Source organism: Macaca thibetana, chromosome 2 (genome assembly GCF_024542745.1).
Source record: "Macaca thibetana thibetana isolate TM-01 chromosome 2, ASM2454274v1, whole genome shotgun sequence".
NCBI classification, from domain to species: Eukaryota; Metazoa; Chordata; class Mammalia; order Primates; family Cercopithecidae; genus Macaca; species Macaca thibetana.
Window position 1 is genome coordinate 180,140,762 of NC_065579.1, and position 24,959 is coordinate 180,165,720.

At 38.8% G+C, this 24,959-nt stretch overlaps 1 protein-coding gene across 1 annotated transcript in view; it reads left to right on the forward strand.

Annotated features, from left to right (window-relative positions):
• PROS1 (protein S) overlaps positions 1 to 24,959 on the forward strand; it is a 101,507-nt gene that overhangs the window by 44,096 nt on the left and 32,452 nt on the right. The window contains exons 2-6 of the mRNA XM_050778975.1: positions 1,080 to 1,237; positions 4,179 to 4,203; positions 16,469 to 16,555; positions 23,819 to 23,941; positions 24,047 to 24,178. Coding sequence (XP_050634932.1) covers positions 1,080 to 1,237; positions 4,179 to 4,203; positions 16,469 to 16,555; positions 23,819 to 23,941; positions 24,047 to 24,178 — 525 coding nt within the window. The remainder of the gene's footprint in view (positions 1 to 1,079; positions 1,238 to 4,178; positions 4,204 to 16,468; positions 16,556 to 23,818; positions 23,942 to 24,046; positions 24,179 to 24,959) is intronic.

The window sequence follows — 24,959 nt, forward strand, 5'->3', positions numbered from 1 at the left end:
TTTTCATTAAAATTGAGAAAGTTTATTACTCTTGCTTTAAAGATCATATGGCTTTTTTTTTCTTTTTCTTTTTCTTTTTTTGTCTTTTTTGAGACAGAGTCTTGCTCTATTGCCCAGGCTGGAGTGCAGTGGCGCAATCTCAGCTCACTGCAACCTCTGGCTCCCTGGTTCAAATGATTCTCGTGCCTCAGTTTCCCAAAAAGCTGGGATTACAGGCATGTGCCACCAGGCCTGGCTAAGACTACGGCTTTTGACGTATTTCATTATGGTTTTTTCTTTTTTTTTCAGATTTTTTTTTTTTTTTTTTTTTTTTTTAGAGTGAGGGTCTTACTGGCTGGAGTGAAGTGGTATGATCATAGCTCACTGTAACCTTGAACTCCTGAGCTCAAGTGGCACTCCCTCCTTAGCCTCCCAGGTAGCAAGGACTACAAGTGCATGCCACCATGCCCAATTAATATTTTTTATGCGGTGGTACACTCTGGTAATCCCAGCTACTCAGGAGGCTGAGGCAGGAGAATCGCCTGAATCTGGGAGACAGAGGTTGCAGTGAGCCGAGATCGTGCCACTGCACTCCAGCCTGGGCGACAGAACGAGACTCCTTCTCAAATATAGGTGTATATATATATATAATTTGTTTGTTTGTTTTTTGTAGAAATGGGGTCTCGCTCTTTTGCCCAGGATGGGTTTGAACTCCTGGGTTCAGGTGGTCCTCCCGCCTCAGCTTCCCAAAGTACTGGGATTACGAAGGTGAGCCACCACACCTGACCTCAGCATGTTTTCTCCGATGTAGTCCTAATGAAGGGAATATTGAATATTACCTGGTATGTTTAACCTCAAGTATAAACCTGAATAATTTGTGTAGACCATCATACGAGGGCTGCAGCTGCACACCAAACCTGCTCTCTGAATTGTTAACCAACGTGCTTCTGTATCTGCATTTCTTTCTTAGTTCGATCATACTGATTTTAAATGTCATAGAATTCACAGGCAGAAAATGATTTTAACGCTTATTGTTTAATAAAACAATGTATTTTAGTTGGAAAAATGATTAATTCCTATAAACTTATTTTTTCCTTCAGTTTTGTCAAAGCAACAGGCTTCACAAGTCCTGGTTAGGGAGCGTCGTGCAAATTCTATGCTTGAAGAAACCAAACAGGGTAATCTTGAGAGAGAATGCATCGAAGAACTGTGCAATAAAGAAGAAGCCAGGGAGGTCTTTGAAAATGACCCTGAAACGGTAAGCGTTGATGGAAACTGTCAAGTTCACACATCTAGACATACAACTACAGACTGAACCTTTCCAGCCTGTACTCCCTTCTGTTCCATCTTAAAGTCAATGATTTTGTGTATCACCTTCCACACATAACCAGTTACATTTCAGGAGGAAGTACCGCCAAAGGAAAATGGGCTTGTTAGGCAGACGGTTCTGACTAAACTACAGTTCAGTTACACCTCATTATCAACAAATAGTATTGACGTCATGGTTTGTAAATATTTTCTTCTAACCAGAATTTGATAGTGTTAGGGGGAGGGGAGAGGAAGTGCCTTCAAAGGAAAATGGGTTTGTTAGGAAAATGGGGTTGATCACCAATAACAGCTTGTTCTGACTAAACTACAGTTCAGTTACACTTCATTATCAGCAAATAGTATTGACCTCATGGTTTGCAAGTATTTTCTTCTAACCAGAATTTGATAGTGTTAGAGGGAGGGGAGAGGATGTCTCAAGTATTAACGTGTGTGTGCGCTAGTTTGAATTGTTATCACAATGCTTCATTAAATTTCTCCATTGGCATTTTTTTTTTAATTTAAATTTTAATTTTTTGAAACAAAGTCTCTATCTGTTGCCCAGGCTAGAGTGCAGTGGTGCAATCTCTGCTCACTGCAGCCTCAGCCTCCCGGGTTCAAGAGATTCTCGTGCCTCAGCCACCTGAGTAGGTGGGATTAGAGGCATGTGCCACCATGCCTGGCTAAGTTTTGTGTTTTTAGTAGAGACAGGGTTTTGCCATGTTGGCCAGGCGAGTCTCAAACTCCTGGGCTTAAGCAATCCACCTACCTCAGCCTCCCAGAGTGCCGAGATTACAGGCACCAGCCACTGCACCCGGCCTACTGTTACTTTACATGAAAGATTTTAAGTCAGAATTGTAGGTATCATCTAATATTGAAATTTTAAATAGATTTTAAATAGATCTCAAAGTAGAGAGAACCGTGTAATAAATTTCAGTATGCAAACTCCCCCACCCCTTTAATAATGATCAACACTCTGTCATTCTTATTTTACCTTTTTTTACCCCATCTCTTCTAATTTTTATTTTGTTATTCTGGAATATTGTAAGGCATGCCTGTCTGCCCAAGATACCATATTAGTACATCACTCATTAATATTGAATATGTATTTCTAACATTGTAGATACATTCTATCAGCTTAGCCTCTAAGCAGCAAAAGCCCAGAGAGGGAGAAGACCTTAACACAGAGGAGGAAAGATAGTGAGTAAGGAAAACTCATTTATGCGCTTCCTCTCTTCCACCAATTCTAACATTGGTCTCATTGACAGAAGAGAAAAAAGTGACAGAAAGAGCAAGACAGAAAGGGGAGAAACGAAAAAAAAAAAGTTCCTTTTTTTTTTTTTTTTTTAAAGACAGGGTCTTGCTCTGTAGCCCAGGCTAGAGTGCAGTAGCATGATCATGATTCACTGCAGCCCTGACCCCCCGGCTCAGGCAATCCTCTTCTCTCAGCCTTCTATGTCGCTGAGACTACAGGTGTGTACCCCACACCTGACTAATTTTGGTATTCTTTGTAGAGAGGGAGTTTTGTCATGTTGCCCAGGCTGGGCTCAAGCAATCTGCCCACCTTAGTCTCCCAAAGTGCTAGGATTACACGTGTGACCACAGTGACCCCCCTGCCACACCCCCACCAAACATTTGTTACTGTGTTATGATTCTCGTGATTACAGGTGTCCACATCTCTAATACCGCAGTCCACATTTCCAGTCTTCACAGTACAACTTATGCCTCAACATCTCTAATATATTCCTTTGACGGTTGCAACATCACCTTTGAATCCCATTATCTATTGGGTAGGTTTATATGTGAGAGGAGGAAAGAATGAGGCCTTTGACTCAGTTCTGGATGAGCTTATGTTCTGTTCTTACTAAGTGGTAACATTGAATATGTCTTTGTGTAGAAATTTTGGTTTCTCGTGGGGTATTCTCGTACTGTTAATGGTACACATTAGATATATCGTGGCTTAAGAATGCTTTCGTGGACCAGCCTGAGAACTTTACTATCAGAAATTTTTAACATTTTTCTCCCTTTAAGAAAGCACATTCTTTACTCCAAATGACTGATTTACAGACAAACTTTTGGTACACAACCAATTTATAAGTAAGGTATTACATGTACATAACATGTACAAGATAAATGTCTACTTTAGTTCACTTAAAAGTATGTCACTGTTAGCTGGGCACCTTGGCTCACACCTGTAATCCCAGCACTTTGGGAGGCCAAGGCAGGAGGATCACTTGAGCCCAGCAGTTTGAGGCCTAGGCAGCATAGTGAGACCCCATCTCTACAAAAAAATAATTTACAACAACAAAAAATCAGCTGTGCATGGTGACATGTACCTGTAGTTCCAGCTACTTGGGAGGCTGAGATGGGAGGATTACTTGAGCCCAAGGTTGAGGCTGCAGTGAGTCATGGTCATGTCACTGCACTCTAGCATGGGTGACACAGAGAAACCTCATCTCGAAAACAAAAAACAAAAAACAAAAAAAACAAGAAAGAGTATGTTACTGTGATTGAACATTGAATCTGTGTGGGTGATCATTATGACATAAAATGTGTCAAATGGTTATCCAATCATTACGGAAAAATTAAAGGATGTACAAAAAAAGGGCATACATGATTATATTTACCATCTTAAATCGAGCTTGTTTTCAGATTAGAAGCTTTTGAAACATGATTAATTGATCAGTATTTCTTTAAGCCTAAGTATCTTATTGGTTTAACTTTATTGTTTTCTCTTGGTATATCTTACTATATAAAAAATTATAATGTGAAAATGATGATTATACGTAATTTATTTGCATCTTTGATATAAAAACACATTATAAAATTAAGTTTTAACTCTATAATGAAATTTAGGTTTGCTAAGATATATGTTTTCTTTTTCTTCTTTCTAGGATTATTTTTATCCAAAATACTTAGGTAAGTTCAAAACATCTCAATTATATAATCTTAGAAATGGAAGGGAACTTAGATATGTTCCTGTCTAACTCTCTACCCATCTATTCCATCCAATGTAATTTCATTATCCTTGGGAGTGAGGTTTCATTTTATATGCAATTTTGCTGTCTTTATATTTAAGACATGTTGAGGAATTTGGAACAGTTCTTTAATTACCATGTGGCATTTTAAATTTTAGTGTTTTTCTTTCTCATGTCTTTCTCATGAAGCTCTTGGGCTGATGCTCAGTTATATTAAGGTGCTGGACATAGTCTATGAGCATGTGCGTTTTCATGGGTTAACTTTTTTTATTTTGTTTTTTGAGACAGGGCCTTGCTCTGTCACCCAGGCTGGAGTGCGGTGGCCTGCTCTTGGCTCACTGTAACTTCTGCTTCCCTGGGTTCAAGTGATTCTTGTGCCTCGGCCTCCTGAGTAACTGGAATCACAGGCATGTGCCACCACACCCAGCTAATTTTTGTATTTTTAGTAGAGACGGGGTTTCGCTATGTTGGCCAGGGTAGTCTTGAACTCCTGACCTCAAGCGTCCACCCTCCTCAGCCTCCCAAAGTGCTAGGGCTACAGGCATGACCCACCCTGCCCAGCCTTAGCTGCTGTAGTTTAAAAGGGCAGTGGGATATAGATATACATCCATGAAAAAGACGTTTTCTTTTGTAAGGTTACATGTTACTCCTCACTTTTCAAAACAAAACCCAAGAATTTGTACTATGAAAGTGTAGAAAAGATAGTATATCTAGACTATTTCAGCTTTTTAATTTTAGATAGAAATGTAAATATTTTATAATAAAAATAGACAATATTTGACTGTTAAATATTACACGTACATTAAAAAATACAGTGTTAACTCTTGCTTGTTAGGGCCTAATGAGGCTGTGTTTTTGCAGGCACACTACTGTAGAGGATACATTCCTTTGATCAGAGTACATTTGGATAAAGATACATACCATGTTAATACAGCATTATGTGTTCTGGGGAAGTTCCTTAGATAAAATATTTTTCTTTTCTCCTTGTATCTCTCTTCCACTTTTCTAGTCCCACCCAACTCTTTCTTCTCTTTGCCTATCTCATTTGGCAACATGGTGAAAAAAAACAAAGTATAAAACAAAACAAACTAAAACAAAAACACAAGATGTGGGCTCCAGCCTCAGACCTAAAAATTTTTAGCTGTGTCAGGTGAAACAAGTTGTTTAGCTTTTCAGGTTCTGTAGTTTTAAGTGTGCCCTGTAACTATATTTTCTAACTTCAGAGCTTTTAAATCACCAAATAAGTCAATGTACATAAATAACTTACTGTGTCAAAATTTCTTCAAATGTATTCTTGTTTAATCACCCCATCATGTGAAACAAAAATATACTTTTTATTATGATTTGTCTTTTGATTTAAATTTCATATTTTGGTCTTTATTTGTATATAAGCATGTGTGGTGAATTCCACTGTTAAAAACAATTTTTAGAAATGTCCTGCCTGAGTTACACATTTTGTTATTTGATGTGTATATTCTATAGGCCAATGGCTCTAATTTGAAAAGCAAAACAAAACAATCCTTTCCCTGGTAAATCTAACAGTAGTTTTACTAACTACAACAGCTCATATAGGAAGGCCCCTGTAGTGAGATAAGGTCACCAAAGAAATTAAATAACTATAACCCATATATTTGGGGCAACATTTAGATTTAGTTTTCAGGGGCTAATAAAGCACTTCAGTTGGCCTACATATTCCCTGTGCTATCTTGAAAACATGCGATTTGGAAATAAGTACTCTGGGTTTCATTAGAGTTTTTAAATTGTGTTCTTCTCTTTTGTAAGAAGTAGAATAAATCACTACCATTTCCATAGGCCTCGTATCACCTAACAGAGTGGGTGTTTCTATTAAAGAGAGAGAAACTTCCTGGGAAGAATGGCAAACTCTGAGCCTAAATATAAACATTAGAAATCATTTTTTGGTGTAAGCTGGCAAAAAATAAAATAAGAAAAAAACCCTGAAAAATAAAAAATAAAGAAATTATTTTTAATTTCTAATTCCTGCCAAGTTGGTGAATTACCTCAGAATGCGGACTCCCTCCCTTCAAATCTTCTCTAAAGAAACAATAAGATTCCAAGCACGAATAATAACAAACTAAAATGACAACAACAAGAAGTGTAAGAAATGTCTGGGTAGACGAAAAGCTGGCTTGACCTGCTGGTATGTGTGGTGGGGGGATTGGGTTCTAACTGACAAGGCAGTAGTGACAGAACAGATTTGACCATTTAAAACATAGCCTGAGCTTTCCAATTGGGAAAACAAACACAAAAAGTACAAGAGAGCAAACCCCGAGTAACAAGAAGTTTTAAAATAACAAAAGCAGAGATAGAAATAAGTGGAATAGAAAAACAAAAGTGAGCATTAACAAAAGCAGATTCTCATTCTTCCAAAAGGTTAGTGAGTGAGACTGACATCTGGCAAGAATAATTAAGGAAAAACAAAATAGAGAACGAGGAAATGCCAATACATAGAGTACAAGGTGGAAAGGGAAAGTATTCTAAAGTCAACACAGGTTAAAAACATTATCGTAAAATGTTACAAACAGCTACATCAAATACATTTGGAAACCTAAATAAAATGGATGCGTTCCTAGAAAAACACAAAATATCTGTAATTTCACAGGAAGCAATGGAGAACTTAGTTATACAAACAAGTATTAGACAAGTTGAAACCGCAGCCAAAGCCCTCTTCTTCCTATTTCTCCCAAAACCCAGATCCAGATGGTTTTACAAATGAACTCTTACAAATTTTAGGAAACTGTTAATGTTTCCCTTATTAAGATATTGTCCTTAAAAAATGAGCTTATTCTAAGAGGCTCGTGTAATCTTGACTCCAAAACCAAATAAAGACATTTAGTAAACTCATTTTAAAATTTAAGTGAGAGAATAGAAGAAAAGAAAAATAGAATTCCTTTTGCTTTCGGAATTAATTCTAAATAAAATGATATTCAGTCCGATCTTAAGTGTGTTAAAAATAATATCATGATCAAGTAGAATTATTCCAGAAATTTAAAGATGATTTAGCATCAGAAAATCAGCTGGGTGCAGTGGCTTATGCCTGTAATCCCAGCCACTCAAGAGGCTAAAGTGGGAGGATCACTTGAGGCCAGGAGTTTGACACTAGCCTGGATAACACAGTAAGACTCCACCCCTAAAAGTGTAGTATTACCTCAGTTCATACAGAAAAAGCAGTTGATAGAGATCACTCCTTAGTTATGATAAAAGCTTTTGTCAAACTAAGAATATAAGAAAAGGTTCTGAGTTTGGTAAAGGTTAAATACAGAAAAACCACATAATTTATCTTCCAAATTTTCACACTTCAGTTCAAGATTAATACTGCACAAGGTAAATGTCAGCTATAAAAAGAATAAAGTAGGATTGTTTTGGGCAAATTGGCATGAGAAAGGAAGGAGGGAGGGATGGAAAGAGAAAGAGAAAAGAAAAAAGAAAAAGAAAGAAAGTGAACAAAATCTACAGTAAACATTACACCTAATGGATAAAATTTAGTTATAGCTTCTTTAAGGTTGAGAACAGAAAGAAAAGTACTGGAGGTTACATTCAATGCAATAAGGAAAGAAAAATAGGGATTTTATAGATCATAAGCTATAATCTATTCCTGTCATTGTTTTTAATTGATGTAATACTGGAAAAAAATAGAATACATAGACAAAACATAAGAACACATGAGAGATTTAGATAACTCTTTGACTCTCCTATAAAAATCCATAGTAGTTCTTTATGCAAGCAATAGTCTAGTAGAAATTAAAAAGATGATACCATTCACAATAGCAGCAAATCCCATAAAATATCTACAAATATCTTAAAAACACATAAAAGCCTTATGGAGAAAATTTTAATACTCAAATTGAAGACATAGAAAATGAATTAAAACCATGGAAAGATACTTCATGATCTTGAATTGAGTGATGCTATAAAGTGATCAATTCTCAAATTGATTTTATTTTATGTTATTATATTTTATGATTTTAGAGATGGGGTCTCTCTATGTTGCCCACGCTTGTCTCAAACTCCTGGGCTCAAGCAATCCTGCTGTCAGGGCTTCCCAAAGTGCTAGGATTATAGGTGTGAGCTACTATGTGTGGCCATCCTCAAATTTATATGTTCAGAGCAATCTTGTTTAAAAAAATATTTTTAAGAAACTTGGTAAACTCATTTTAAAATTTAAGTGAGCGAATGAAAGTCCACACATGTCTAAAATACAAAAAAGAGAAATACTTTATCAAATATTAATAATACAAAGCTATAGAAATAAAACTATATGGTATTTTCAGAACATGTAGACTAATGAAACTGAACAGAAAGTTTAGAGAAAGACTCATGTATCTATGACAACCTAATATTTGATAAAGATGACACTATAAGTCACTGTGGATTATTTAAAGATGTCATTGCTAAGAGTGGCCAGCTATTAACAGACAAATAAATGTGGGTTTCTAATTACCACCAAATGTAAAGGTGAATTCTAGGTGGAATAAAGACAAAAATGTTCAAATAAAACTATGAAATTAAAGAAACAATGTGGGAGAATATCTTTGTGACTGATGGCCTGGGGTAAAATTTTAAATTCACACACTGTAAGGTGAAATAATAAATTTGATTATAACAAAATTAAGAATTTATCTTACAAGAGAGACATGAATAGTAAGATTAAGAGACAAATGACAGATCTGTTTCTGTCAAATAAATATCAAAAATTTAAATATGAAGAGATATTTATAAATGTTTAATTTTTTTCAAATCTGCAGGAAAAACAAATAAAGTTCAATAGAAAAATGGTAAAAAAAATGGGGAAAATTTTCAAAGAAGAAAAGTTTCAGATTTGGAAAATGACATGAAAATATGCTCTATCTCCTTAGAAATCAGAAAAACAATGTGATGTTACTTTATTACCTGTTAGTCTGCCAAAAATTAGAAAGCAAGGATGTAGAAATCCTCATACCCCACTGGTGAGAATGCACTTCTGCCAAGCCATTAAGTACAATCCGATTTAATGATCACACAATTTCACCCCTGGATATCTATTCCAAAGAAATTGTTATGCAGGTACTAAGGAAACATACATAAGGATGTACTTTCCATCTTCTTGTAGAGGTAGAAAATTGGAGGTAATTTGAGTGTCTATCATGGGTAGACAGAATTATAAAGTGGTGGTTGCATACTGTGATGTAACGCTTAGTGGTTAGTAGCAATGAATTATGTGTAGCAACATAGATTGATCATAAAAATCAAGTACTGAGTGAAAAATATTAGAGGATGTGATATTTATACAAAACCATTTACACACATGAATAAAAACATGGACATGAATTGTAAATATATATTTTCAAGAACACTTACAAATTTTAAAAATACACATAACCACTGGGCATGGTGTCTCATGCCTGTAATTCCAGCACTTTGGGAGGCTGAGGAGGGCAGATCACTTGAAGTTAGGAGTTCGAGACCAGCCTGACTAGCATGATGAAACTCCATCTCTAGTCAAAATATAAAGATTAGCCATGAATGAAGGAGTGGTGGCGAGGCCTGTAATCCCAGCTACTGGGGAGGCTGAGGGACGAGAATCGCTTGAACCCAGAAGGTGGAGGTTGCAGTGAGCCAAGATCGTGCCACTGCACTGCAGCCTGGGTGACAGAGACTCTGTCTCAAAGAAAAAAACAAAACAAAACAAAGCAAACAAACAAACAAACAAAAAAAACCAAAAGCCACATAACCCATTAGAATGACTGCCTAAAGGGTGAATGAAAGTGGAAATGGAGGAAATGGAGATAGAAAGAAATATATACATATTTTTTGAAAGCAAGTGATGGGCTTTTCAAAGACCAGCGATCATAATGCTGTCAAAGGGGTGGGGTATGAATAACTCAGTCCCGTGGTCCTCCAGTCAAAACAAGCAAACATTCAGGCTTTTATGTGATGTCTTTTCTGTGACTTAAAGACAGAGGGGTATAAAGTATTTCTTGGAGAAAGAAAAAATTACCTGACTCATGATCCATTATAATTCCTTGGTCTAGGAGTCAGTGACTGTTCAAACTATTTTTTAGAATTGACAAATCAAGATAGCTAGGATAGTGGTGCCTATAGAAAGTGGCAAAAGGAAACCAGTTTGATTGTTAATAAAACTAATGGTGAAAAATATAAGTAAAGGTACATGTAGCAAGATCTTTTCCTAAGAGGTTATGCCTTGACCACCAGAACCTCTCTTGAAAGGGTCTGTTGCTTAGCCTTTCTCTCCTATGGTCCTAATTTCTGTTTTTAATCTCTTTTCTTGTGGGAGCTTCTGCATCAGTTTACAGAAGCAGAGACAATCTCCCTCCAGCTTTCACCTTCCTGTTTACCCTCCTCAATTTTTCCTATTCCTGTTGTGTGGTGAAAAAGATAAGTGGGAATATGAGGGTTCTGTATTGCTCTGCTTTGGAGTGGCAAAGCAACTGGCTCTCCACACTGTAATTCTGGATGCACTTTTCCATGACAGTATTATCATGAATAGTAATGTAGGCTCCTGTATAACGTGCCTTATGTGTTTAAGCTAATGTAGTCTGGCCTGGGGTTCTAAATCCATGTGAAACATTTCACTTGGGTCTCCAGCCTCAGGGCTTTCAAATTTTGGCTGTTATTCACTGTAAAATTTGCCAGAGATGCGAAATGAAGCTTTTACAAAAGTGATGATTCTAATGAAGTATTCACACTAGAATAAATGAAGTCTGAGAGTAGATGATACAAGAGGAAGGACAAATGAACCAAAGATAAGACTACTTGAGACCTAAAACTACTTGGGTTTTACTGGGGCTGAGTTTGGCTCCCTTCCCCTTTCTATCTCTTGTACCCTTTTGCATTACTACCTTCCATCATGGAATGCTGCAGTAAGAAGGCCTTTACCAGATGATTAGCACCTTCATATTGGACTTCCCAGCCTCCAGAACTGTAAAAAAATAATTTTTTTCTTTATAAATTACTGAGTCTGTGGTATTCTGTTATAGCAACACAAAAAGGGCTAAGACGAAACACTGGTGCCAGACATTGGCTTGTTTCTATAACAAATACCTGAAAATGTGGAAGCAGTTTTGAACTGGGTAATGGCTAAAGGCTGGAAGAATCTGGAGGAGCAGGCTAGAAAAAGCCTAGATAGCTGTGAATGGACCATTGAGGATGATTCTGGTGAAGAGTCAAAAAAAGAGAAGACATGTAGGAAAAGAATGTAACTTCTTAGAGATTACTTAAGTGTCATGATTAGATTGTTGGTAGAAATATGAATGCTAAAGGCCATTCTGATGAGATCCTAGATGGAAATGAGAAACAAAGCACTGGAAACTAGAGTAAAGGCCAACATTGTTACAAGGTGGCAAAGAAATTGCCTGAATTATCTCCATGCCTGAGGGCTTCAGGGAAGGCTGAATTTAAGAGATATATACTAGGATAGCAGAGATTTCTAAGCAAAATATTGAAGGAACTGTGTGGCTACATTTATTTATTTACGTATTTATTTATTTAGAGACAGAGTCTTGCTTTGTCACCCAGGCTGGAGTGCAGTGGTGTGATCTTGGCTCACTGCAGCCTCTGCCTCCCAAGTTCAAGCAGTGCTTGTACCTCAGCCTCCCAAGTAGCTAGGATTACAGGTGTGTGCCACCACACCTGGCTAATTTTTTTATTTTTAATAGAGACAGCATTTTTTCATGTTTGCCAGGCGGCCTCAAACTTCTTACCTTAAGTGATCCACATGACTCGGCCTCCCAAAGAACTGGGATTATAGGTATGAGCTACTGTGCCCAGGCTTTGTGGCTACTTTTAACTGCATATAGTAATATATGAGAAAAAGAGAAATGATTTAAAGATGGGATTTATAACTAAAAGGGAATCAGGGCAAAAATATTTGGGAAATTCACAGCCTGGTTATATAAAGAGTGAAAAGGTCTTTAGGAGAGCAACCCAATGGTGTGTCCCAAGTTACCATTTGCCAAAGAGATTACCATGAATAGAAAGGAGCCAGAAGCTCATTATTTTAAGTGAAGTAACTCAGGAATGGAAAACCAAACATTGTATGTTCACAGTCATAAGTGGAACCTAAGCTATGAGGATGCAAAGGCGTAAGAGTAATACAATGGACTTTGGGGACTCAGGAGAACTGGTGGAAGCGGGGTGAAAGACAAAAGACTACACGTTGGGTACAGTGTACACTGCTTGGGTAATGGATGAACCAAAGTCTCAGCAATCACTATGAAAGAACTTACTTATACATGTAACCAAACACCACCTATTCCCCCCAAAACCTGTTGAAATTAAAATAAATACATAAATAAATAAATGGAGCCAGGTGCTGTTTTTCAAAACAATGGGTGAAAGACCTCAAAGACATCTGAGAGATTTTTGAGGCTGCCTCTGCCATCACTGGCCCAGAGCAGGACCTTGATACAGTTTCCAGAGGGGCACCTGAAGGACCACCACTGCTCAGCACGACCTAGGGACTCTGCTGCTTGAATTTCAGCACAGTGTCCCTTGGCCATCCCAAACATGGCTCAAGTGGGCCTAGGTGCATCTCAACCCACCACTCTGGAATGTACATACCTCATAAGCCTTGGTGGCATTCATGCAGTGTTAATTTTGCAGGTGCACAGAATGCAAGAGCTGTGGGGTCATGGTGGCCTCCATCTAGATGTCAAAGGTTATTATGGACAGTCTGGGGGTGCCCAGGCAGAGACTTGTTACAGCAGCAGAGTCACTGTAGTGAACCCCCACCAGGGCAATGCCTAGTGGAGCCATGGGAGTTGGGAAGCCCCAAGAGCCCAGAACTATAGGGCTACCAGCATGCAACTTCTGTCTGGGAAAGCTGCAGGCACAAGACTCCAACTTGTGAGAGCCGCAGCATGGCCTACACCCAGCAAAACCATAGGGATGGGTTGGCCAAGGTCTTGAGATCTCAACCCCTACCCCTGTGTGCTCAGAAGTCAGGATATAGAGTCAAGGAAAACTGTATTAGAGCTTTAACATTTTATGTTGTTTTTCTTAATGAGTTTTGGACTTCCTTAGGACCAGTTACTGTTCTTACCTGTTTTACCTTTTTGTAATGGAATCATGCTTATCTCACTGCATTTTGGAAACTCATAGCTGGTGGGAATTTGCTTAGGGTGAATCATGCCATGAATCTCACCCACATGTGATTTAGATGAGACTTTGGACTTCGGACTTTTGAGTTGGTGCTAGTATGAGTTAAGACATGGGGGCTTATATTAGTCTGTTTTCACACTATTATTGTAAAGACATACCCAAGACTGGATAATTTATAAAGAAAAGAGGTTTAATTTACTTATAGTTCAGCACGACTGGGGAAGTCTTGGGAAACTTAGAATCATGACGGAAGGCAAAGGGAAAGCGTATTAGTTAATTTTCATGTTGCTAATAAAGACATACCTGAGACTGGGTAATTTGTAATGTAAAAGAGGTTTAATTGACTCATAGTTCCACATGGCTGGAAAGACCTCATAGTCATGGCAGAAGGTGAATGGGGAGCAAAGTTACATCTTACATGGCGACAGGCAAGAGAGCTTGTGCAGGGGACCTCCCATCTATAAAACCATCAGATCTCATGAGACTTACTCACTACCATGAGAACAGTGTGGGGGAAATTGCCCCCATGATTCCATTATCTCCACCTGGCCCTGCCCTTGACACATGGGGATTATTACAATTCAAGGTGAGATTTGGGTGGGGACACAGCCAAACCGTATTAGGAAGCAAGGCACCTTCTTCGCAAGGCAGCAGGAAGGAGAATGAACACAGGAGGAACTACCAAATACATAAAATCATCAGATCTTGTGAGAACACCATGGGGAAAACCGCCCCCCGGAGTCAATTACCTCTACCTGATCTGACCCTTGACACATGGGGATGGGGAGTTTAGAATTCAAGATGAGATTTTGGTTGGGGACACAGCCAAACCATATCAGGGCTACAGAGATGGAATGAATATATTTTGCACATGAGAAGGACATGAATTTTGGGGGCTGGAGCAAATGCTAGGCTTGAATGTGACCCTCAAAAAGCATATGCTGGAAACTTAATTCCCAGTGGAACAGTCTTGGGAGGTGGGGCCTAATGAGAGGTGTTTAGGTCATTAGGGCTCCACCCTCAACACCAATTATGAAAGGACTGGAGGCTGCAAGTTCGGCCTCTTGCTTTTTCACCCTCTCAACTCTCTTGCCATCTGCTGGGGGATGGTGTAACAAGAGGGCCTTCATGAGATGCCAAAGTACCTTGATATCAGACTTCCCAGTCTCCAGAACTGGGAGAAGTAAATTTCTTTTATAAATTAGCCAGTCTGTGGTATTTTGTTATAGCAACACAAAGTGGACTAAGATAGGGGCTCCAGAAACACCCCCATGATGTGTAAGGTAAGACTTACTTGGGAGGATATTCTGACTCACCATGGTAGGCTGAATAATGACCTCCTTACTCCACCCTGCCTAGACCTCCCCGCCCCAAACATATCTATGTCCTAATCCTCAGAACTTGTGACTGTTACCTTATATGGCAAATAGAGACTTTGCAGATGTGATGAAAGATCTTTCCATGGAGACGTTATCCTGGGATATCTAAGAGGACTTGATAAAACCATAAGGGTCTTCATAACAGGATGGCAGGAGATCAGAGTCAGTAGTAGGATATGGAATTGACAAAGCAAGAATTGGTAGACATACAAGGATGAGGCCAAGAGCCCATGAATGCAGATGGCCTCTGAAGCTGAAAAAGGCAAGGAAAGGGATTCTTCCTTGAAGTCTCCAGAAGGAAAGGATCCCTGCTAGCCCTTTGGTTTTAGACTCTCCGCACTGTAAAACAATACATTTTTATTATTTAAAGCTACTAAATTTGTGGTAATTTGTCATAGCAGCCATAGGTAACTTAAACACATACTGACTTCAAATGAATCTTTTAATCTGTCTGGGATAAATTATATTTTTCCAAAGATAGTTCAAAAATGTCTCCCATTCCACATGCCCTTCTGCAGTGTCATTTTGCCATATCCTGATCGAGAGGTAGAATAAATCCCCCACCCACACCCTACCCTTTGAATCTGGGTGGATCCTGCGACCACTTTGATCAATATAATATGATAGAAGTGATACAATGTCCCATAACTGCCATGGCAGCTGGCTTTCTCTCTCTTAGAAGTTAGCTGTCATGAAAGAAGTGCCACTGTAAGACCAGCATGCTAAGGGAAACACCCACACGGAGAACTTTGAAGCATGATCTATCACATGGAAAGAGAGATGCCGAGGAACATTAGCTCCATCTAGGAAGCAGTCCCCTGCCACAGCCATCCTGGTTGACTCCATTGGCAGCAGAGACAAACAACCCAACCAAACTCTGCAAATATTTGACCCACAAATCATGAGAAAAACACAATGATTATTTAGGCTACTAATTTTGGGGGTGGTTTGTTACTTGGCAAAAGCTAAGTAAAACACCATCTTTTTTTATAGTAAGTCGGTGACTGTCTGAACAATGAAGTAATACATATAGTGTCTTTAATGCCTGTTAAGAAATATATTTTTGGCACTAAGTAACTTCTAGTTACCTTAAAGTCGCAAAGTATTTCATCTTTACAATTCCAGCTGTCATTTCTTAGTTTCCTAGCAATATCTACCAGGTTGCTATATCTGATTTCACAGCGTTGTAGTGAGGAATGAAGGGAATGAAGTAAACCTGTTTTGTAATATAGAAGCATTATACAAATATTATTGTATTAATCTCAGGGCAACATTAGAAGAATTCAAAGTAGCCTATAGCAAGTAGAAACACGAACTGATTCTATTGACTTAATTACGTATACTTTATAAATCAGACTCTGGTCAATAGATTTGAGAGTAACATCTTGTTTCTGCTATGGAATTAAAAACATATATGACAATAAATTTCTGTGCTAAATCAAGGTTTTTTTCACTTCTGACTTTAAGGTTCTTCTCCAGAGAGAAGAAGCTGTTACAGACCTATTTTTTATGATTCTGTATCTGTTGCCATCTTACTTGTAGATTTTTAATTTTGCAAAAAGGTAGATGGAAACGTTTAGTGTTGCATTTTGAAGGCTGAATCTTGTGAATCCACAGGAGCATAAATATTCTACCTCTTGGGACGGTTCCTACCATGAATTCAGATCAAGTATGTGTGTCTAAGAAGATTATGTTCGTTTTTCTTTTCAGTTTGTCTTCGCTCTTTTCAATCTGGGTTATTCACTGCTGCACGCCAGTCAACTGATGCTTATCCTGACCTGAGAAGCTGTGTCAATGGTAAGCACTTCTACCATCTATTGAAAAAACAAAACAAAGACTCTGTAGGTAAAGTACACCCATGCTGATGTAAACTAATGTTTCAAAATCGAGAAATGATCCTTTGATGGGTTGTATGTCCAGCAAAGAAGTATTTTCAAACTGCATTTAAAATACTTGTTTGTGGTTGTAAATGCCGCTGTATTACTCAAAATGAATTTTTTTGCCTAATGTTTAAACTGAACAGGGTTCTTTGTTTTAGTAAGCTTTAGGTCAACAGCTTCAGAATTTTTATTCCCAATGGCTTTATTTTGGCTGTTGTTGCATAATCAAGTAGTGTGACTAAATGTTACAGTAGGTTAATAGCTCAAAGTAGAGCCACATTTATTCTTCTAACTTTCTGGCACTGATAATATAAACGTGGAAAATGTTATATGAATCAAATTAGCTTTCTTGCTCTGAAGTTCACAAGGGGCTTAATGATAATTCTGGTAGATTATTCTTGACTCTTTGTTGGGAAATCGGTAAATTAGTAAAAGCAAATGGTGCAACCGCAGATATAAATTGTGATGTTTGTTCAGAGAATATTTTACATCCAGCATTGACATTCTCTAGATATTCATTTAACTGTGTTTTTCTCTAACTTAAAGTGCTTGCAATTACACAGGTAGAACAGTTTGTCTGAACACGTATGTTTAATTATTTAATTCATGCTTTATCTTTTCTTAAAATTTACCAAAGAACAGAAGAATAATAGTTTTGATAAAAATTTTCTATTAGTTTGTTTTCTGTGATTTTTAACTAATACCTAATGTATTACCATGTTTCAAAAAACTTGATCCTATGAAGACTTTTTAAAAAATTGTGGAATTAATTAGGCATTATTTAGGTTGGTTATTTATTTATTTATTAAACAACAAAAATTTTCTTTGACTAACATATGCAAAGAGATAGAAATATTGGCAGTATTGGGAGTATTGGAAGTATTGGAAGGATAGGAAGAACATGTATGGTTGATTGGGAAGTTGAGAAGCTGGTGTGCAAATGTGCAGAAATGAAGGGACTATTGCAGTGTGTGATGAGGGGACAGAAATTACAAATAAAAAACAAATAGTATGTCATTTGCCGTATTGATAAAGTGCTTTGATAGTTTAGGAAGAAAATAAACAAGGCACTATAATTGATCTTTACTTGTACTTTTTTTTTTTTTTTTTTTTTTTTGACAAGCTCTTGCTCTGTTGCCCAGGCTGGAGTGCAATGGTGCAATCATGGCTCACTGCAGCCTCAACCTCCTAGGTTCAACCAATCCTCCTACCTCAGCCGCCTGAGTAGCTGGAACTACAGGCACATGTCATCACTCCTGGCTAATTTATTTTTTATAGAGATGGGGTCTTGGGTGTGTTGTCCAGGCTGGTCTCAGACTTCTGGCCTCAAGCAATCCTCCTACCTGGGCCTCCCAAACTGCTAGGATTACAGGCATGAAACATTCCAGGCCCTACTTTGTACTTCTTAATATTGCTCTTTTTCTCTGCTAATATTCCTTATTTTAAAATCTATCTTATATTAATATAGTCACTCTGGCTTTCTTTTGATTAGTGTTTTTATGGTTTACTTTTCCGTCCATTAACTTTGAACATACCAGTATGTTTATATTTCAAGTGAGTTTCTTTTGGGTCTTGCTGTTTTCTCCAATCTGACAATGTCTGTCTTTTAAGTGGAGTGTTAGACTATAAACATTTACATTTGATGTTACCATTGATGATGGTTAAAGTCCATTAATCCCATCTGTTCTTTTTTTTTTTTTTTTTTTTTTTTTTTGCGGGGTGGCGTGGGGCTGGAAGTTGATTACATTTTTCCATTTTATCTCCTCTGTTATTAATTATGCTTCTCAAACTTCTTTTACTCATTTATTTTCTTTTCTTCTTTTCTTTTTTTTTCTTTTTCTTTCGGTCAGGATCTCACTCTCTAGCCCAGGCTGGAGTGTGGTGGGGTGATCATAGCTCATTGCAGCCTTGAACTCCTGGTCTCAAATCCTTCTTCCTTTCTGCCTCAGCCTCCTTAGTAGCTAGGGCTGCAGGCATGTAGCACCATGTCCAGCTAATTTTTAAATTTGTTTGTAGAGATAGGGTCTCACTTTGTTGCCTAGATAGTTTTGAACTCCTGGCTTCAAGTGATCTTTTTACCTTGGCCTTCCAAAGTGCTGGGATTACAGGCATGAGCCACTGTGCCAGACCTCATTTCCTCTATTTTTTTGTGTGTGTTGTTTCTGCCTTACATTTTAATATTATACATTATAAACTCCATGATATGTTAATTTATAAATAGATTATCAAATGAGAAAATATTGTTTTATTGTTTTATTTATTTATTTTTGAGACAGAGTCTTGTGCTGTCATCTAAGCTGGAGTGCAGTGGCAAATCTCAGCTCATTGCAACCTCTGTCTGCTGGATTCAAATCATTCTTGTGCCTCAGCCTCCCAAGTAGCTGGGATTACAGGCCTGGCTAATTTTTTTGTATTTTTGTGGAGACAGGGTTTTGCCATGTTGCCTAGGCTGGCCTCAAATTCCTGGCTGCAAGTGATCCACCCACCTTGGCCTCCCAAAATGCTAGGATTACAGACATGAGCCATTGGCACCTGTCCCAGAAAACATTGTTCTGTATTTTCTCATATGTTTACCATTTCTGGCATTCCATATTCTTTTTTATAGATCCACATTTCCATCTGACAACATGTTCCTTCTGCCTGAAGAAATTCCTTTAACATTTCTTATACTACATATCTGATGAAGATGGATTTTTCTCTCTCTTTTTTTTTTTTTTTTTTGAGACAGAGTCTGGCTCTGTCATCCAGGCTGCAGTGCAGTGGCACAACCTCAGCTCACTGCAAGCTCCATCTCCCGGGTTCATGCCATTCTCCTGCCTCAGCTCCCCGAGTAGCTAGGACTACAGGTGCCTGCCACCACGCCCAGCTAATTTGTTGTATTTTTTGTAGAGACAGGGTTTCACCCTGTTAGCCAGGGTTTGATTTCCTGACCTTGTGATCCGACTGCCTTGGCCTCCCAAAGTGCTGGGATTACAGGCATAAGCCACCGTGCCCAGCCTTTCTCATATTTTTTAATTAAAAAATAGTATATTGCCTTTATTTTGGGGAGATATTTTTATTGGGTAAAGACTTCCATGTTGATAGTGTTCCATCAGTATGTCAAAGATGTCTGTCCATTGTCCTTACACTTGAATAGATGCTGATGGGAAAACTACTGTTATTCTTAGTTTTTTTTTTCTTCTATGTATGCACTGTGTTTTAGATTTCTCTTTTTCCCTGGTTTTCTCTAATTTGACATAGTATTTTTAGGTTTATCCTGATTGGTGTTTAGTGGGCTTCTTGGATCTGCATGTTCATAGTTTTCATCAAATTTAGAAAACGATTTACTATTATTTATTCAAATTTCTTTTTTCTTTTTCCCTGCTATCTTTCCTCTTCTCTTGGAATGTCCATAACATGTATTAGGCCACTTGATATTGTTTAACAAGTCATTCATGCTCTAATTATTTATCAGTTTATTTATGTATTTATTGTTTTTATACTTCTTATCTGTCCTTCCTTGATTTTGGATAGTTTTTATGTCTTCAAGTTCACTCTTCCTTTCTTCTCCCATGGATAATTTACTTTTAATCCCATTTAGTGTATTTTTCATTTTATATAGTCTATTTTTCATTTCAATACGTCCCATTTGGGTCTGTTCCACATCTGCTATTTTATTTTATTTTTTTTCATCATGCCTATATTTACTACTGGAACATGTGGAGTGCACTTAAAATAATTTTATTTATTTATTTTTCTGATTTTTTTGTCATGTCTTTCATTTTAGATATATTTTCATCTACTGATTTTTCTCTTGGTTATATTTTTTTTTCTTGTTTCTTTACATGCCTATTATTTTCTTAATTTAATTTAATTTTACATTATGCTTTATTTTATTTGGATATAAGTTCTCACTGTTACCCAGACTGGAGTCCAGTGGTATGATCATAACTCACAGTAACTTCAAACTTCTGGTCTCAAGCTATCCCCCTACCTTAGCCTCTCAAATAGCTGGGACAACAGGCATGGACTACCACAGGTGGGGAATTTATTTTTTAAATTAATTTTAAAGATTACATCTCGGTATGTTGCCAAAACTGGTCTTAACTCCTGGCCTCAAATGATCCTCCCTCATCTGCCTCCCAAAGTGCAGAGTGAACCACTGCATCTGACTCCTACTTATTTTTAATTGTTTACTGAACCAAACAAACAATACTATTCTCAGTATAAATAGAAAAAAAGAACTTAGAACTTTCAGTTTGGGCTAAGATGATGTAACAGGGACCAGGTTTATCCTCCTGCCTTAAATAAGTAGAACTTCAGTCTAAGTATATAAAATAATGGTTATGAACATTGGAGAACAGGAAGCAGAACACTGTGAGTCCTAAGGGAAAGAAAATAAGCTTACAGCTTATGTTGCTGGGTCCTGGATTTTCTTGTCTTCTTCCAAATAGTGTTTAATTTTGTTGTGGCATTTAGGTAACTTATGTGGAATACATTAAAAACAAATCTTTTGAGGTTTGATTTTAAGCTCTGTTAAGGCAATCCTGAGTAGCCATTAGCTTAAAACTAATTTAGCTTCAATAATAAGTCTATGTCCTTGTGAGGAGTCTACCTGATGCCCTTTGTACTATGAAATATTTTAGGTCTAGGTAGTCTAAAACAAACTATCCCTATCCCTCTATGAGCTCTGGAAATTTTCCTGTGCAAATCATCATTCAGCCAAAGACCTTAGGGGATCTTTTTGCAGATCTCTGGAGACTCTCTTTCTCTTTTTCTCTCTCTCTCTTTTCCTCTCTCTTTCCATACACACATATATTTTTTTTTCCCTCTCTCTGCCTTTATAGTACTCTGACCAGCAAAATTCTAATTTGATCTCCCCAAACTCCAATATTTGTTTTCTCAACCCAGGGAGACCACTGGGCTCTGTTTGTGTTTCTTGCACTGTTGCATAGAAGCTATCTCCAGGCACTAATGTGGTCCAATTGTAGGTCTCAGCTTGTTTATTTTCTTTTCTTTAGGAATCATGATGTTCTCCTTCCTGTTCTCCAATGTTTGAAAAACAATTATTTTACACAGTTAGACTGAAGTTCTACTTATTTAAGGCAGGAAGATAAATCTGTTCCTTGTTACATCATCTTAGCCCAAATTGAAAGTTTTAAGTTCTTTTTTCTTTTCTTTCTTTCTTTTTTTTTTTTTTTTTTTTTGAGAGAGAGCCTTGCTCTATCACAGTGGCATGATCTTGGCTTACTGAAGCCTCTGCCTCCCAGGTTCAAGCAATTCTTGTACTTTAGACTCCGGAGTAGCTAGGACTACAGGAGTGTGCCATCATGCCCAGCTAAGTTTTGTATTTTTAGTAGAGACAGGGTTTCACCTTGTTGCCCAGGCCCCAAGTGATCGGCCTGCCTTGGTCTCCCAAAGTGCTGGGATTACAGGTGTGAGCCATCATGCCTAACCTCTTTTTTCTCTTAATGTTGAGAATAGTATTGTTCTGTCTACCTCATGGGATTGTTCTAAGGCTCAAATGAGGTAATATACTTGGAAAAATATCTAAATTACGGTTACAAAATACTGTATATATTTGCAATGTAAAAGTAGTGTTATGGAATCTTTGGGATGTTGCTTTTCTGTCTGGAAACTTCTGTAGCCAGTAATGCCTTTGCCCGAGTTCTTGTCCTGCATCCATGAAAAGTGAGGTATGCAGAAAAGTAGAGAGTGAGCAAGATGAACAGGAGCGTTACTGAGCATTAGAACAGCTTAGAGGACACCCTCAGTGGGTAGCTCATCTCTGTAGGCAGGTTGTCCCATCAAGTGTTCAGCTCTCAGCGGAGAGGAGGCCTTGAAGCGGGTGGCTCCTCTTTGTAGCCAGGTCATCCCATTGTCTCTGCAGCTGTCAGTAGAGAGGAGGCCTAGAGTGGGTGGCTCCTCTCTGCTGCTGGTTGTCCCATCAGCAGCTCTCAGCAGAGGAGGGCCTGGAGAGGGTGGTTCTTCTCTGCAGACAGGTCATTCGATGTCTGCAGCTCCCAGTAGAGAGGAGGCCCTGGAGGTGGTAGCTCCTATCTGCAGCTGGTCGTCTGTATATCTGTTCTGTTCTGGCTGAGTCTAGGGTTTTTATAGTCTTTAGAGTGGGAAAGTGCATGCAGACTGGTCCATGGGCTGCCACGGGTGGGCCCAGGAAAAAGCACCAAGAGTTCCCCCTTCAGTCAGCAGGACTGGCAGCCCAGCCCATAGGCCTCAGGCCTTTCCCAGTCTGAAGGTGGGACTTCACGGGGATCCACCCTTTTCCACACAGGCAGCTGTCTACCTCTTGCCACTGTGCATGGCACCCAGGCTCTTTGTGCCAAGGGGGTGCCTGCAGGCCAGCGCTGAGCTGCCCTCAGCACCCCTGTCAGCTCCCCTCCCATGCTTGTTGGAGCCCAAAGACTGGAGGGGGCTGGGGGCTGGCATTTTAGCACTGCCCTGAACCTGTGCCCACCCGGCCAGGCTGCAACAGCAGCCGGCTTCAGCCCCAACCTTGTTCCATGACCAGAGTGGGTGCCAGCAGTGAGGAGAGACCAGGAAGCAGGAGCAGACACTTCTGAGCCTGTGGTGGGCACAATGGGCCTTCCCAGGCCCCCAAGAGCACAGAGATGCCCAGGTTTACAGCCAGGCTTGGGCAGCTGCAGCTGCACTCAGGGGACTCTCGTCCCACCGGTTTGGAAGGGGTGGGGCTCCCCTTTGTCCTTGGCTTTCACCAGCTCTGTGGCGCGTGCAGCCCCAGCCATGCCTCTTAGATCAGGGTGGATGCCTGCTTCAGGGAGAAGCCTGGAAGCGGGAGCAGGCCCCCAGGAGCACAGAGACACCCGGGTTCAGAGCCACGGCAGGAAAGCTGCAGCAGCATCCGGGGAGTGTGGGGCTCCTACCTGCTCTGTGGAGAGTGGGAGACCCTGGCCCACCTCCCTACTGCAGCTGGCATCTTGACAGCAGCCACTCTAGATGGGCCACTGCTGCCATCTGTAGTTTATTTTTACAAAATAATTATAAAGATTTACCTAATGGACTCACTTTTTAACTTAAGAAAAGTATTATTTAAAGGGAGGAGTTGTGCTTTTTTTTTTTTTTCCATTGGTTCCAGGCTTCAGGATTTTTATTATAGTGCACACAATTTTCTTTTACCATGACATGAGGTAAAAAAAAATAAATAGATGTCTATTTCCTTCAGCCATTCCAGACCAGTGTAGTCCTCTGCCATGCAATGAAGATGGATATATGAGCTGCAAAGATGGAAAAGCTTCTTTCACTTGCACTTGTAAACCAGGGTGGCAAGGAGAAAAGTGTGAATTTGGTATGTATAACAACCCCCGCCCTGCAGCTCATCAGGATTGGTCTCCTGGAAAGTTCTCTGCAGGTTATATTACTTTAAAAATATTTCGTTTTTTTCCTGTTTTAGATATAAATGAATGCAAAGATCCCTCAAATATAAATGGAGGTTGCAGTCAAATTTGTGATAATACACCTGGAAGTTACCACTGTTCCTGTAAAAGTGGTTTTGTTATGCTTTCAAATAAGAAAGACTGTAAAGGTAAGAGCAGGATGGTAGAATTAAAACGCATTTACTGTATGAGAATAATCCCAGTTAGAGAAATTTTACTAGCACATTTTTGGAAAAATGATTGTAAGTGCTTTATACGAACACATTTTTATCCACATTGAAGCCTTGTGATACTGTGGAACTGCTTTTTAGTTTTTGTTTGTTTTTGAGAGAGAGGGTCTCACTCTGTCTCCCCGGCTGGAGTGCAGTGGCTCTATCACGGCTCACTGTAGCCTTGACCTCCCGAGCTTAATTGATCCTCTGACTTCAGCCTCCCAAGTAGCTGGGACTACAGGTGCATGCCACCGTGTCCAGCTAATTTTGTTTTGTATTTTTTGTAGAGATGGGGTTTCACCATGTTGCCCAAACTGATCTTGAATTCAAGTGAGCCTCCTGCCTCAGCCTACCAAAGTGTCGGGTTTACAGGTGGGAGCTCTGTGCCTGGCATGTATTTTAGTTTACAGTACTGATAACGTGATTTTTAAAAATTTTCTTATTGTATGTGCGTGTACACACTTGTGTGCATGTTTCAATAAGGAATTTCATTATAAAATGACATTTCAATGCAAGTCTTTGCATGCTACAAACTTTGCAAAATCATTGTTTATCCTCTGTCTTCAGACATTATATTTTTTATTTTCTTCTAGTAAGATAAGTAGCCATAGAAAGAAATCCACTGCAATAACCTCTTCCATTGTATTTTATTTTTCCTTTTCAGAAATACTTTTCTGATTTCCAGTATCAATCCTTCATCTGGCACTTCATTTCCTGT